This window comes from Nansenia antarctica (assembly GCF_963989245.1).
Source record: "Nansenia antarctica genome assembly, chromosome: 1".
NCBI classification, from domain to species: domain Eukaryota; kingdom Metazoa; phylum Chordata; class Actinopteri; order Argentiniformes; family Microstomatidae; genus Nansenia; species Nansenia antarctica.
Window position 1 is genome coordinate 89,367,043 of NC_137674.1, and position 16,093 is coordinate 89,383,135.

General features: G+C 45.1%; 3 protein-coding genes across 3 annotated transcripts; all 3 read left to right on the plus strand.

The window, feature by feature from the left end:
• Window positions 1-440: 440 nt before the first annotated feature.
• Window positions 441-1,343, plus strand: LOC308153836 (claudin-8-like; the record flags this gene model as incomplete). Its single annotated transcript, XM_080527020.1, has 1 exon — window positions 441-1,343. The coding sequence occupies one exon, from the start codon at window positions 441-443 to the stop codon at window positions 1,341-1,343; it is 903 nt and encodes a 300-aa protein (XP_080383146.1).
• Window positions 1,344-4,654: 3,311 nt separating this feature from the next.
• On the plus strand, window positions 4,655-5,425 carry LOC308173589 (claudin-4-like; the record flags this gene model as incomplete). Its single annotated transcript, XM_080548616.1, has 1 exon — window positions 4,655-5,425. The coding sequence occupies one exon, from the start codon at window positions 4,655-4,657 to the stop codon at window positions 5,423-5,425; it is 771 nt and encodes a 256-aa protein (XP_080404742.1).
• Window positions 5,426-9,202: 3,777 nt separating this feature from the next.
• LOC308153848 (claudin-8-like) lies at window positions 9,203-10,369 on the plus strand (the record flags this gene model as incomplete). The annotated part of the gene is made up of 1 exon (XM_080527032.1): window positions 9,203-10,369. The coding sequence occupies one exon, from the start codon at window positions 9,203-9,205 to the stop codon at window positions 10,367-10,369; it is 1,167 nt and encodes a 388-aa protein (XP_080383158.1).
• Between the last annotated feature and the right edge of the window lie 5,724 nt (window positions 10,370-16,093).

Genomic DNA, 16,093 nt, shown 5'->3' on the forward strand with positions numbered 1-16,093 from the left:
TTTAATATGATTGAGTTTATTTTTACTTTTACTTTTACTTGAATCATCTAGTTGTTGTGGGAACTTCACTTAGTTTGTTTTGCTGTCTGTGGCCTAAAAGAAGCAATCTTCTCTTGATTCACTCAAACACACTGAATGCTCCTGATACAATTAAGGTATCAACATCCAATAGCCAACCCAACAAATCCCTTTAAAAATCTGGTTTCAATGGTGCTACATAATCTGTTCAACTCAAGTATCACCAGTTCCCCCGTCCGTCTGTTCTGATCAGAAGGATGTGTGAAGCAGCAGAACCAGTAGGGTGGCATTGCATCGTTAGCATATTTTCTGGGGTGTAAAAGACAACCCTGCTCCTCTTCTCTCATTAAGGGTTGCTTCTTCAGCTGTGAGGACACACAGCGACAGCTCTCTCTCAGACAGAGACAGACAGACAGACAGACATGGAGCGGTCCTACGGTGGCGGCAGCAGCTACGGCGACTACAAGCCGCCTCAGTCGTACGCTGCCGACACGGCCTACGACGAGAAGGCGGCCAAGTCCTACGAGGAGACGCTGTACGAGGAGAAGCTGCGGGTAGAGAAGAAGGACAGGCGGGAGGCCATCTGCTGCGAGGTGGTGGCGCTGTTCATCGGCTTCATCGGTCTGATCGGCGTCGCCGCCGTCACGGGTCTCCCCATGTGGAAGGTGACGGCCTTCATCGAGGAGAACATCATTGTCATGGAGACGCGCTGGGAGGGCCTGTGGATGAACTGCTACAGGCAGGCCAACATCAGGATGCAGTGCAAGGTGTACGACTCCCTCCTGTTCCTCCCCGCCGACCTCCAGGCCGCCCGGGGGCTGATGTGTGCCTCCGTGGCTCTCTCCGCCATCGCCCTGATCGTCTCCGCCGTGGGGATGAAGTGCACCAAGGTGGTGGACCACCGCGCCCGCACCAAGCACGTGGTGCTGGTGGTGGGGGGCTGCCTGTTCCTCATGGGCTGCCTGACCACCATCATCCCCGTGTCCTGGACCGGCCACGTCATCATCAGGGACTTCTACAACCCCCTGCTCATCGACGCCCAGCGCAGGGAGCTGGGAGAGGCGCTGTACATCGGCTGGGTGACGTCTGCGCTGCTGTTCGTGGCCGGGGTGATTCTGCTGTGCCGCCACGCGCCCCGCACGCAGGACGAGGAGGAGAGGGTCATCTACAACCAGGGGAGGAACATGAACATGTACCAGCCTGGGTACAACTACCAGCCTGGATACACGTACCAGCCGGGGTACTCCTACCAGCCCACCTACTCTGTCGTGCCCCCGCAAGGGTCTGTGGTCTACGCCCCAAACCAGTACAACCAGTACCAGTGAGGGTTAAAAGACTCATGACTTAATTTTTTGTGTTACTTGGATCCTAGACCGACATTTTGGATTTTGAATTTCAGAGCAGGAAGTAACAGGAACTGACCGTGAGGCTGTCGTGGTAAATGCCATCCAACCCTTGATTATTTATTCAATGAGAATTTTTTCTTTTTTGTGATTTTTTTGTGTGCAATTGTGTCGATTGTAATGTAGTTCATACATTCTCTGTAAAAGAAAGAAAATCCAACATCACAAAATTGTGGATATGACAAACGATCATCAATATGTGTAACCAACCGGCCAATCTGCTTATCTGCTCTTTGAGAACAAACATGCACTACTAGACTATGTTCTGATTGTTTATAAAATGTAAACTGTTCATGTTGAACTTTTCTCTCCTGTATGATCCTTGTTTTTCACAGCACTGGCCTGGGCGGCGGCCTATTGTGTTTCACAATACCTGAATAAAAGGATATCTTAATCAACTGTCTTTTTATTTTTCCAGTGCAAATCTCAATTGTCGTCATTACTTATTGTCATTACTTAAGAACGAACCGGAAACGTTCTCACTGAACCTGTTATTGTCTTATCCTGCTGGGTAGAAAAACAAACACTTCTGTCTCTTTTGTTGAACCAGTGAAACCAGATTGTTCCACCCACTCTGCATGTCACAAGGGGAAGACAGGGACACTTCAGGGAAGACAGGGACACTTCAGGGAAGACAGATTGAAGACAGATTGAAGACAGAAGCAACCACTGTAGAGCTCAGGCCACAGACAGGCAGACAGACACAAACAGACACACAGACACAGATACACAGACACACAAACACACAAACACAGATACACAGACACAGATACACAGACACACACAACTAGATAGGTCAATTGAGAACCAGTTCTCATTTACAAAGACGACCTGGCTAAGAGGCAAAACAGAAGACTGTCTGTACGATACAACATAACAACACAACAGTATATACAATATAGAACATGAGTACAATAAACAACAAGAGTCAAAGAGTCATTATGTTTAACATCCTCCTAACATACAACATCACAATATACACTGTCTATAAAACAGCTGGGATCTAAGTCCAAGTTATTTAAAAAGCAGGTGCAGTGATCAGAGACTATAATATCTTGTAATTCGTTTTTTAAAAGAGGGTAACGAACGAGATGAAGGTGTTGAGTTTTACTGTCTTTCGCAGCTCATTCCAGCCAGTAGGGGGCAGCAAACTGGAAAGAGTGACGGCCAAAGGAGGTGTGGACGTAAGGTTGGCGCTCCTCCTGAGACATCTTCTGACCCTCACCACTACGTCTCCTAAAGACACCCGCTTTCCCCTCTACTGTGTCCCTAAGAACTTCTATTGCCCCCCTTGTACTGTTTCTCAGTTTCTCCAGCAATATAAAAAAAAATATCTAAAAAAATTTTTTTTTAGTAGAAGGCGATAATAGGGAGAAGGTTTTTCCTTCTATCAGTGGCCCCGGGCCCGAGCTAGAGTACTCTTCCTGCAACGAATAGTGGACTGCTGATTCACATGCTTAGTATTCAAATGTATTGATTGTAAGTCGCTTTGGAATAAGGCGTCTGCTAAATGCCAAAAATGTAAATGTAAACGTAAGTGATGATGCGTCTGCTGGAGGGTAGATTGCGTTTGCTGGTGGAAATGTTCAGTAGTGAGCGGAGGTATGGGGGGTTTTGCTGATGATGGATTTATAAATGAACTGATACCAGTGGGTCTGTCACCTGGTGTGGAGTGATGGATAGATAGATAGATAGATAGATAGATAGATAGATAGATAGATAGATAGATAGACAGACAGATAGATAGATAGATAGATAGATAGATAGATAGATAGATGGATAGATGGATAGATGGATAGATGGATAGATAGATAGATATAGATCGATCTGTGGAGTGATGGTCAGGTGACCAGGGAACCAGTTCTTGTTCTGACTTTGGTGAGCAGGTTACTGATGTGGGTTTGAAAGGAGAGTGAACTGTCGAGCCAGGTACCTAGATGTTAAATGGTAAATGGACTGCACTTATATAGCGCCTTTTTTACTGCTCCAAAGCGCTTTACAACGGCCTCTCATTCACCCATTCACACACACATTCACACACCAATGGCGGCAAGCTGCCAGGCAAGGCACTGGCCCGCTCACTGGGAGGAATTTTGGGGTTCAGTGTCTTGCCCAAGGACACTTCGACATGTGGCAACCTTGTGATCATTAGACGCCGACTCTACCTCCTGAGACACAGCCTCTACCTCCTGCGCCACAGCCGCCCCGAATGTATGTGTTGACAATTTCTAGTTCTGACCCATCCAGTGAGGTGATTTTAGGGGGACAGGTAGCTTGGGGTAGGGTCCAGTTGAAGACCAGTTGTAGCTAAAAATAACACTTCAATACATAACAATGCATTTAGTTTTTTGGGTGTTTAGGAGAAGGTGGAGGTTGGAGAAGGCATACTGGATGCTGTTGAAGCTGTGTTGTTACAGGGAGGTCAGGCCAGAGTTCAGAGAGGATGTGGACAGAACAGTGTCGTCAGCGTACAGATGGATGGATGAGTTGGCAGCAACATGAGCAATATTATTTATGAAGATTTTTTGAATATATATTCAAAAAATGGTTGGACCCAGAATGGAGCCCTGAGGGACACCCATGGACAGGGACAGTGGATCAGACAGCAACACACACACACACACACACACACACACACACACACACACTCACACTCACACATTCACTCACACTCACACACTCACACACTCACACACTCACACTCACACATTCACTCACACTCACACACTCACACAAAAAAAAGGTTGAGGTGGGAATTAAAGAGTTATTGAAGGATAGAACCTCTAACCTCTAAGTAAATATCCTTACTTACATCAATCATATCTTCTGCCAAGTTTCCTTCCATGTCCAACTGGATTCAGGAGAGTAAACTGAGACTTGAATAAACAAAGTCACAGCTTACTGCACCTCCCCAGGATCGGTGTCGCCTACAAAAGAAAGAAAAAATTATCCTGGGGGATTCTGTTTCCTTAGCAACCGTCCACAGTCCCCTCCCTCCCCATTCTGCTGTCAGTCCAGAGGGAGGAGGGAGGAGGGCTGTACAGGTGCTACACACGGCAGCTCATCTTCCACTGGGATGCAAAACCACTCCAGAGGAGGGGGGGTAGTAGTTGTTACTCTACCACAGCCAGAGACTCACTCACACCTCAGCTCCCTGGACTAGCTAGGAAAAGCCTGGAGAGCACTCCACCTCCCTGGACTAGCTAGGAAAAGGACCGCAGTGTTTCTAGAAGATGGCCAACTCCGCCCTGGAGATGTTGGGCTTGTGTCTGACCCTGATCGGCCTCATCGGAGCGGCCGCCAGCACCGGTATGCCCATGTGGCGCGTCACCGCCTTCATCGGGGAGAACATCATCGTGTTCGAGACGCGCTACGAGGGCCTGTGGATGAACTGCTACCGCCAGGCGGACATCAGGATGCAGTGTAAGGTGTACGACTCCCTCCTGGCTCTGTCTACAGACCTCCAGGCCGCCCGGGGGCTCATGTGCTGCTCCCTGGCGCTGGGTGGGCTGGGGCTGATGATCGCCATGGTGGGGATGCAGTGCACCCACTGCATCCAGAACAACGACCGGGCCAAGCGGATGGTTCTGATCGTGGCGGGCTGTATGATCCTCATGTCCTGCCTGTGCGTGATCATCCCCGTGTCCTGGACGGGCCACGTCATCATCAGGGACTTCTACAACCCCCTCCTGATCGACGCCCAGCGCAGGGAGCTGGGAGACGCGCTCTACATCGGCTGGGTGTCCGCCGCCTTGCTGTTCGCCGGAGGGTGTTTCTTCACCTGTTGCAATCTGTCCCGAGACAAAGGCCCGGACAGATACATGTACTCTAGGAACACACAGTACATGGCTTATCCACCACAGCCACAACCCCAGCCCGTGCTAATGCCCCAGCCGCTGCTAATGCCCCAACAGCAGCCTCATCCGCTCCAGAGACAGCTGTCTAACACCTACAGCTACCCCTCCAGATACCCCTCCGTACGCAGTGCTGTGGCGTATCTCTGAGCAGTTAGACTGACCAAGGTAACGACCACCTGAGCTCAGGCAGGTCCGGTTCTGTGAGAGAAACTCTGACGGTGTGATGGTCTTTTTTTACTATGGATAGACTGGACACTCACACTACTGATGTATTTTTTTTTATTGTATAAGGAAGATGGATTTAATCTCAAGACACTTGTAAAATAGATGTTGACGGTATATAGACACGTTTGGGGAAGATAGACTGTTATTGTGAATGCACAAAGGATTTAGAGGTGGGTCTTAAAAAAAGATTATATAAATATATGTGTTAAAATATATATAATAAATATATGTGTTCACATTTGTATAGTATGCACAGGTGGAGGTCACAGGTTACCGGTATATACTGTATTTTAATGATAACATCCCCAGATACTGTGATTTGTGTAAATATATTATGTATATTTATATTGTGTTGATTTTGAAGAATGATGAATTGAGAATTGATGAATTTAGGCCATCGCACATAACACCCCTATCACCTGGTGTTGCATGACGTGATTTTATCATTTATAAGACGAATAGCAATTATTTTGCCTTTTATTTTCCTTGTTTCCACCCCTCTAGTAGCCTTTGCACACGCTAACCTCTCATGGTAAGATCTGAAGCTGTGTGTTCCACATACAGCAGATAGTCATGTATGCAAACCTGCTTGGAAAACAGCACAGTGTTGTTACAGTATTCCGTGATCTTAGAATGATAAGATTCTATCTCCATTTAGGGCAGTTCAGAGATATTGAGCGTCAAAGTTTTTACATTCCATTATGTTTTGTGAGATGGAACCTTTGTGTTTTATTAATTACTAACTAACTAATTTCAACAATTTCAACATTTTTAAAATAACACCACACAGGCATTAATAAACACCTAATGGATCAGATTATGTAAAAAACTAAATTTTGACAAAAATGGAGATAGAACCTTATAATTCTAACGTCACGACTTGGCTTTGTTGACGTGACTCCGTTGGGGATCACAACTCCCCTGTGTCTCTATTTAACCCCAACAAGTCGACCATGCGTCTAAAATGCATTGTAATGATTGAAAACAAAAACAGACAAATGCTGTTTCTTAATATCCTTATCACTACATCTTGGTAAACGCACTGATGTGGTGGAGCGCATAGGGACTGAGGGAGGAGAGGAAGTTCTTAAGTAAATATATGACTTGTTTTTATGAGTGATTGTTGAAGGTGTGGGCCTGGCAGAGAGGCCCCGGGGCTGAGCCTACAGTAAACACACACAGCTACAGGACTGTAGAGGACCGAATGTGTCACTTTGAATGACAAACACACTGTGTTCAGAACTGAATAAGCTTCTTCATTTAAGAGTAATAGCCTTATCTATTTGTATTTAATGAACTAGCATTTTCTTTTTTTCATTTCAATTAAGTATGTTTAGTCAAGTAAGCTGTTTAGCTACTCAAACATAAAACATTTGACAGTTTCTAAGTGATACTTGTTTATCCGGTCCAATATACACAATGACGTAACATTTCGTCATACTGTATTTTACTGTAAATGTGAATAAATGTGAGTTTATGAATGTGAACGTGTGCTTTGAAAGGTACAGTGTAAAACCCTTGTTCTATTTACTGAATGATTAAATTCAACAATTTGACAAACATGTCCTTAGGCTAGTCTCTCTGCTCCTTCCATGGGGTCCTGTGGGGTGGGGGGGGCTGTGATTGGGCGGGTGGGTTGGAGGTATGTGGGGGGAGAGGGGGTTGTGGGAGGAGGGGGGGGTGGGGGACTGTTGGGGGAGATTGGGCGGGGAGGGGGAGGGGGGGGTGGAAGGTTTATGGGAATTTTGTATTTGTACTTGAACTCTGTTATTGTATTTTTGTATTTCTCGCCTGTGTTTAATTGTTTGTTACCACTCCCTTGTATATTCCCTGAAATAATGATAATATAATTATCACAAAAAACAACAATTTGACAAACCTCAAGTAGTCACTGTTTTGAATACAAAAGAATAGTTGTTTAGAAAGTGGTAACTGGAGAACAGATGCAGGACATTAAACTGTCTGTGAGGAGTTAGCCTTGTGGCTAACACACACACACACACACACACACACACACACACACACACACACACACACACACACACATATATATATAATATATATATATATATATACACACACACACACACACACACACACACACACACAATGTTGACTTAATTACATTTCAGGTAAAGGTTATTATTTTATAACACATTGACCTCAAGTAAAGAAGAACACGTTATGGCAATCAAGTTGATACATATTTTCTTTTCAATTATTGATCTGTCACACCTGCCTAAAACACTCTGGATTAGTGTGTTACTCTATCTACTCTGTATTAGTGTGTTACTCAATCTACGCTGTATTAGTGTGTATGAGTGTGTGTTCAGTTCACATTATAAAGCTCCTTCCCCCTCTAGTGGTGACTGAGGGTACTACTTGTGGACACACTCCCTGCTCACTTGGGATCATCTCATCACAGCTTTGAAATGACAATAATATCTATTAATAGTCTACAATTAAACAAACGGGTTGGTCATGTAGTAAATGTACATAGAGCCAACATCTCACTGACATCCATTTTGCCTCACTGTTAGCTGTGTTAGCTCCCTGTTAGCTGTGTTAGCTAACTGTTAGCTCACTTTTAGCTGTGGTATGGTGCGCCTTTATGGAGTTTGTAGAAAACCCTCATCCTTTACATGAACACAGTTGTGATGTTATGACATTATGATTGTACTATGACCCAGTGATGGTGATAACTATGGATGTTTTTTTTGTCTGTTTTGTTTTGTTTTTAATTATTAGGACTCTTTTGTTCTTGTATTTTCTACTGCTACTGTTTGTATTTCATTTTTTGGGGGGGGAAATCTGAAAATAAAAATATATAATTAAAAAAAGAAAGAAAAAGGAATACACACATCAACAAGAGGTTGAGCCAACACATCTTCTTAATAATAATAATAATAATACATTTTATTTATAAAAGCACTTTACATAGGAAATCTCAGAGTGCTACAATTAAAAACAGGAAGATAAAACAATAAACATTTTCAATTAAAAGGCTAAAAAAAGGCTCTATTAAAAAGGTGGGTTTTAAGGCCTCGTTTAAAAGCATCCACAGACTGTGGTGCCCTTAGGTGGTCAGGGAGAGCATTCCACAGCCTGGGAGCAGCCGAGCAGAAGGCCCGATCTCCCATGGTGCGGAGCTTGGTCCTGGGGGTCTTGAGGAGGTTGGTGGCAGTAGAACGGAGGGTGCGTGAGGAGGTCTGAGGGGTATGGAGGAGTTCCTTGAGGTAGGGGGGGCAGTTCCATGGATGCACAGGTGGGTGAGGAGGGAGACCTTGAATTCGATTCTGAGGGAGACGGGGAGTCAGTGAAGTGATTCTTCTCCCTGATGTGAGGTGATAAGAGAGATACAGGCAGAGTTGTGTATGCTAGCCAGAGGGACTGTCAACACGCACTCAGCACAAGCCCTCCTCACCCTCATTCCACCAACCAGGAGAGAGTAAATCCTCTCTCCCATAACAGAGAGCGTACCCAAGCACCCTCTATCACACACAACCACCCTCTACTCTACCACACACCTCTCCTCTACCACACACCTCACACCCTCCGTCCGACCAGGGCAAGCAGACACTCTCAGACCCTCTTCCAGCTCTCCAACAGGACTCGGGACCTCTAGCTCGATTTGGAAATGGTGTGTTATTGACGTATCAACATCTATCTTGTCAAGATCGACCTGTACGACCTCCCAACATGGTTGAAGGACTCTCAGAGGTGGCGGCGATGTGCATCGGTCTGGTCGGTCTCATAGGAGCCGCCGCCACCACGGGCATGCCCATGTGGAAGGTGACCGCCTTCATCGGGGAGAACATCATCGTCATGGAGACGCGCTGGGAGGGCCTGTGGATGAACTGCTACCGGCAGGCCAACATCAGGATGCAGTGCAAGGTGTACGACTCCCTCCTGTTCCTCCCCGCCGACCTGCAGGCCGCCCGGGGTTTGATGTGCTGCTCTCTGGCGCTGTCCGGCGTCGGGCTTCTGGTGGCGCTGGCCGGGATGCGCTGCACGTCTTGTGTCCAGAACAACGACCGCGTCAAGACCCTTATCCTGATGGTGGCGGGCGGCCTGCAGTTCGCGGCGTCTATTAGTGTGTTTATCCCCGTGTCCTGGACTGGCCACGTCATCATCAGGGACTTCTACAACCCCCTACTCATCGACGCCCAGCGCAGGGAGCTGGGAGAGGCGCTCTACATCGGCTGGGTGACCGGCGCCTTCCTGTTTGCCTCAGGGGTGTTGTTTGTGTGTCGCCGCGTGCCTTCCAACAAGGGGTCGTTCGACGTCTACCACCCGCCCAACGCACTCGGGTACGACCCGACACAGAACAACGCCACGTTGATGATGTACCATCCCATCTCTAGCGTGCCCAGCGTGAGGAGACACCAGCCTGGGTTACAGAGTCAAGGTTTCGTCGGACAACACCACCACCAAGTTCCATCGGTTCATAATGTCAACGTTCCTTTGGCACCAAATGGAGTCCTCAATAAGAACCCTCCTGCAGGGTATAACCCTGGGCTGCTAGAGAATGGGCCAGTGTATCATTCCAGTATGGGCGGCCATGTTTCTTCTCAGAGCTCGAACTTTGTCGGAAGTCTGTCGACTCCAGGACACTCGATCTATATGAGCCGACAGACCAGTCCTTACTCGGTACCATACGGTCCTGCTGGTAATCCGTCTCCGTACTCCTATGGCCCTGTGGGTAATCCGACTCCGTACTCCCACGGCCCTGTGGGTAATCTGTCGTACAACTCTAGTTTCCACGCTGTGCCTCACAATCCTGTTTTCTTCGGATACAACACATCTCAGCTGGAAGGCCGATCTCTCAGGTCTCACAGCGGAAGTAGTCCTGGCGTGTACATATGACGGGGAAACGTTCAAATGCTGTTCTGCAACTTTCTTTAACTTACAAAAAAATCTATTCAATACATATTGTTACTATAATTCCATAGTTATTTTATATTTAGCTTTTCTTTTCAAAGGACTAAATGTATATATTATATATAAACAATTCCTATCAAACATTACAGTATGTATTTTTGTTATACTGTTATAGAGGTGTTTTCAATGTTTTTAATTATTTTGTAAATATGTATATATTTGGACACATGAGCTTAGAATGATAAGGTTCTATCTCCGTTTAGGGCAGTTCAGAGATATTGAGTGTCAAAGTTTTTACATTCCATTATGTTTGAGAGATGGAACCTTTGTATTTGATTAATTACTAACTCAAAAATGTCAACATTTAAAAAAAATAACACCACACAGGCATTAATAAACACCTAATGGATCAGATTATGTAAAAAACTCAATTTTGACCCAAAATTGAGATAGAACCTTATAATTCTAACGCCACGCACTATTATCACTCAAGTTATTAGAGGTGACATTGTGCTAAATGCCAGTCTGGGAAAGGATTGTTATTGTCACAACATTCAGACCCCTATACACCTTTCTGCTTTCTACCCTGAGAGAAAACACACCACGTCAGCAAGGAGCAACACAATCTGATTAAAATAATGTATTTATATCCCCAAAGGCTGTTGTGTGGTTATCATGCTGTTGTTGGCTGTGTTTACACAACATCTTATTGTTTTATCAGTTTATCCGTAAGGTAAGACACGGCTGGCTATGAATCCTGCACGACAATAAGCAAGAACTAAGAAAACAAAGAGGTGAGAGATTACTTGTGATTTGATTACATAGGAAACGATGCAGAAATATCAATTACAATCAACATGTAACTCACTGATTCTTGAGAGTCGGGACAAAGCATGTTTTAAAACAAAAAAATATATATTATACACTACATTAATTTGAAATAGATATTTTTGTAGAGAAAAGTCTTAGCTATCAAACCATGTAAAGGAACAGGTCATTTATAAAAACACCTTTTCTGAAAATAAACATTTTTCACTTTCAACTTGATTTGTGTCAACTCCGTCAGACACACTAAAAAGTATGTGGTTTTAATTTGTGCAGTCCAACAATAATTTAAAGTCATCAAGTATGTACGAACACAGCAAAGACCTAGGTTCTGGGCCCTGGACAGTCTGGACGGATTGATGGCAGCTGCTGGATTGAAAAATCAGGTGTAGTGCTGAGGCACAAATGTGTACATTTCAAGCCTGCAAACTGCGACACTTTAAATGAATGTGCAATAACACTATGTGCAATATGACAACCCTAGGGTACATAAGGTTGCAGAGAAATAGGAAATGTTAGAATAGGTATAGCATAGCATAGATAGAGTACAGCACAGTGTTTTATCTGTACAGTATAGTATAGTGGATAGTGTACATAGGCTTTATTTATGTAAACCAGCTCCTTTCCCTTCTTGTTTTTTTTTCTTTCCTAGCACCAGGGGAGCCACCCCTCCCAAATGTCGTTGTTTGGTACCTGTACTATAGCAATGACAATAAAGACCATTCATTCATTCATGTAATAATAGTGTTCAGTTACTCGGATATGTAATAAAATGCAATATATAAACATTTGTTCTGATTTCACACTATTCTGAAAAACCCAATGTCTAAGTTTCTTTATTTTCTACCCTTTGTTTTGAAAATTAAAACTGTAAAAACAATTTCCTTAGATAAATAAGACACAATTTGATGTAGATCAGTTGGTTCTTTAATAGAAAAACAACATAAATGGAACAAAGAATAAACAATATTTTTTTAAATGAGCAAAAACCTACATTTGACGGAGTTGACAAAGAACTGACGGAGTTGACAAAGAACTGACGGTGTTGACAAAGAACTGATGTGTTGATTACTGATTAAGTGTACTAACAAATAACTGATGGAAGTGACAACTAATCTTTGTCAAGCTATTGAATTAGGCCTACCTTAATTATTCATATGTGATTTATGTTCAAACATTTAAATGACATTGTTTCAAACTAAGTAACGCAAAACAATGGTCACCTCCTCCTCTCCTCCTTATCCCCCCTCCTCCTCTCCTCCTTCTCCCCCCCTCCTCCTACTCTCCCCCTCCTCCTACTTTCCTCCTGTGTTCCTCTCCTCCTTCTCCCCCCCTCCTCCTACTCTCCTGTGTTCCTCTCCCCCTCCTACTCTCCTCCTGCTTCTCCCCCCCTCCTCCTACTCTCCCCCTCCTCCTCTCCTCCTTCTCCTCCTCTCCTCCTACTCTCCCCCTCCTCCTACTCTCCTCCTGTGTTCCTCTCCCCCTCCACCTCTCTAAGTGATTGTCTGGATTGTCCTTGCAGGTGTGTTCTCTTGTGGGTCTCCTGGTACACTGGAAAAAGAAAAGAAAACTGTCAAGACATAATGTTTCGATATTGTGTCATTGGTTCTCTTGCTTGAATGTAGTGTTCCTCATTGTGACTCTTTTTAAGCTGTTCTATATGTGATGTTTTTGTGTGTGTCTGTAGCATGAGAGTTTGTAGCATGATATTTAGACCAATCTGGAGTAGCCTATATGCAAATCAGGAGGCCATAGGCTGTGACAGCTGTTTCAGATCAGAGGTGATTGTCCTGTACACTGGGTGTGATTTTTAAAATGACATTCCTTAACAACATTACTTACTTATTTTTTGTCAGGCGTCGGACATGCTGGCGCTCTATGAAGTCCATTACATCAGGGGCTACGCTGTAGATTTATCTTGTAGTACTTGATTGGTGTGGCAATGCGTTCCCCATTAATTTCAGTAGAATGTCTTCAACTCGACAGAAACAGACATCTTCCGGCCACACTTAGGGTGAACATTTGCTGTTGGACCATGGGGATGCAGAAACTCCACTTTGACGTCTTGGTGCTCAGCGTCCACAGCAATGGTCTTGGCTAGCCACCAGTGGTCATCATACACCACTGCTAGCCAGTCTCCGCCATGAAGGCTGCTAACAGTAGTTACTGTTGTAATACCCTCAGGACCCTTCAGAGGCTCGTCCTCCCACTTCTCATCCATCTCCATCTCCTCTTCCGTCTCCCCTTCCATCTCCTCCATCAACAGGGCCAAAGGACTCTTCCTTGCCTCCAAAGCAGTGAGTTCCATATTGGAACGGACCCTCCTTGTGGAGTGTGGGAGCCCTCTTCCTCCTTCTGTTTCCATCCTCTCCTCCTGTCCTCCTGTCCTGCTTCTCTCCTCCTTCTCCTCCACCTCTCCTCCTCTCTTCCTCTTCCTCTCTTCCTGTCTCCCGCTCCCCCTGTCTGCTGTTCCTCTGGGTAGCCATGGAAATAGAATGTAGCTGGGCTGAAGCACTGGCAAACCAACAACTCGCTGCAAAAGCAGGACAGCTGTCTATGGCGGATACTATTCTGATGTGGGATGACCTGGTGTATTTTTCTTGTTGAGGGAACCTGTTTTAGTGATAACGTGAGAAGTGCGTCACATCTTTGCATGTCTTCTTCAAAAATGTAATACAGTTGAACGCCCTTCAGACTGTTAAACACTTTTTCAAAAAATGTGTTCCCATCGTCAACGTCATTCCCTCTCAGAACCAGGTTGTCAGCTGTTCTTTTAACTGTTCCCCCAATGCCATCTGGGGCACCCTTGCCATGAGAAGTGGGGAAGAAGTTCCATGTCACTCTTTTATAACCCAGTGTAGGTGGCACAACAGACAGAAGTTTTTTTTGTTTTTATATTGTTTGCTTGGACCATCGGTCAAAAGTGCACAGTGGTAACAAGTGGAAATGTTATCTTGAGATCTTTTAGGACTGGATCCATATGTGTCCAGATTGCTGCAGCATCCTGTCTCTTTGACTCTGAAACTGTGCAAAATCCTGCCTTTTCACCCTTAGTGTAATACATTCCAGTATGCAGGGTTATCTGTGGCGGATTTTGTCCGAAATGGCAGGCTTGAACTTCAGACTGATATAAATTCCACTCCACCCAAGAGGACATCTCCAACTCCACTCATTCAATTGTTGTGCTGAATATTTAGGGATTTTAACAACTAGTCCTATTAAGAATCCTGATGCCTGGTGTCAAAACCAGTGACCGCTGCGAAAGGGCAGCTGACAACCTGGGAAAGACCTGGTGACGGCCTGAAGAGACAGCTGACAGGAGGGAACAGACCCCAACGGGGCTGGCATGGGTTAGCTACCCGTGTTGGCAGGAGCCTTTCACTACACAGTGACTTGGTTCCACCCAACTATGGCTACGAAAAGTTCAAAAGGAAAAACACCCCTAGAGTCTGCGAGAGCGGGGGCGGAAGATGACTCATCGGCGGATCACACGGTAACAGACCCTGGAACGGAAATGACAAGGAATCAAATGATCAGCACGGTAGTTGACGGAGTAACAACACTGGCAGTGTGTCGCATCTGTGGCTGGAAAAAGATAACATCAGAGAAGGGTCTCAAGATCCACCAGGGCAGGAAAAAGTGCCTAAGAGAGCTTAGCGAGGTGCCTCGCATTGACCACTACTTCCTCAGAGGTAGGGCAAATCAGTCGAGTGAAGCCCAGTGGCAGGATATTCACCACAGTCCACAGGGTATCAGAACCCCAGACGAAGCTCAACCAAGCACAGATCCATCAACGGACATGAGTCCAGAGCCTATCCAGCCACAGACAGCAGTAGAGAGGAAGATGAATGGACGAAAGCCTCAAAGCCTCTGCCTTCTACAGAGATCCCTACAAGTTCGTCAAAGACCTCTTTGTCTTAGGAGAAAACGGGGACCCTCAAAGTACCCATAAGGGAACTAGAGGAGCACCTGAGGAAGACCTACTCTGACAACCAGAGGCATGTGCCAGCCAGCATTCCGGATGACATGCCACCAATCCAACCACCTGAGCACCAGATGGAAACAAGGCCCCCTACATGGAGCGAAGTTGAGAGCACAGTAAAACGGGCAAGAACAGCCTCAGCCCCTGGGCCCAACGGCGTTCCATACAGGCTATATAAGAACAGTCCAGGCGTCTTGAAGTACCTCTGGAAGCTAATGAAAGTGGCATGGGAAAAGGGAATCATACCAAAGGCATGGCGAAGGGCAGGAGGGAAAGTAAACAGTTGGGTCGTCATGGAAACCAGCTCTAAGCTAATGCCTTCTTGTCTTTTGCTAGGTCTCAAACAAACGGCCTTTAGGTAAAAACTATAAACTACTTAGATGTTCTGATTTTGAGTGACAGTGTGAAGAGCTGAACACTGTGATGTAAAAATTGTGTTTGTAGACTTACAATTGTAGTCTTGACAGCAGTTTAGGAAATGTGAAGCTTCAAAAAAGCAATGGGAACGATCTGCACGTTATGACACCTCTCATATCTACCTAGTTCCAAAATGTGGGAGGAGTAGCCGGTGCAAATTTGGGCTATAGTATAAGAATAAATAAATATGAGCTATCTACATTTATGTGTAAATAAAACCATTAAATAACATTGGAATATTATACCATGTTCACAAATAGTATTATATTACCACATGTAACAGGTAATGGGAGGATTTGTCACCTCCGTCAGCTTACACGTCAACTCCGTCAAACATAAAACCTGACGGAGTTGACGTCTGACGGAGTTGACAAAAGAGCATGCTTTTTCCCTGTCAAACACGTATTGCACACTGCAGCCATTTTCTTTTTCCTTAGTTGCTAGCTGCCTCAATAACCTCACTACAATTCCTAAATTCAATCCAA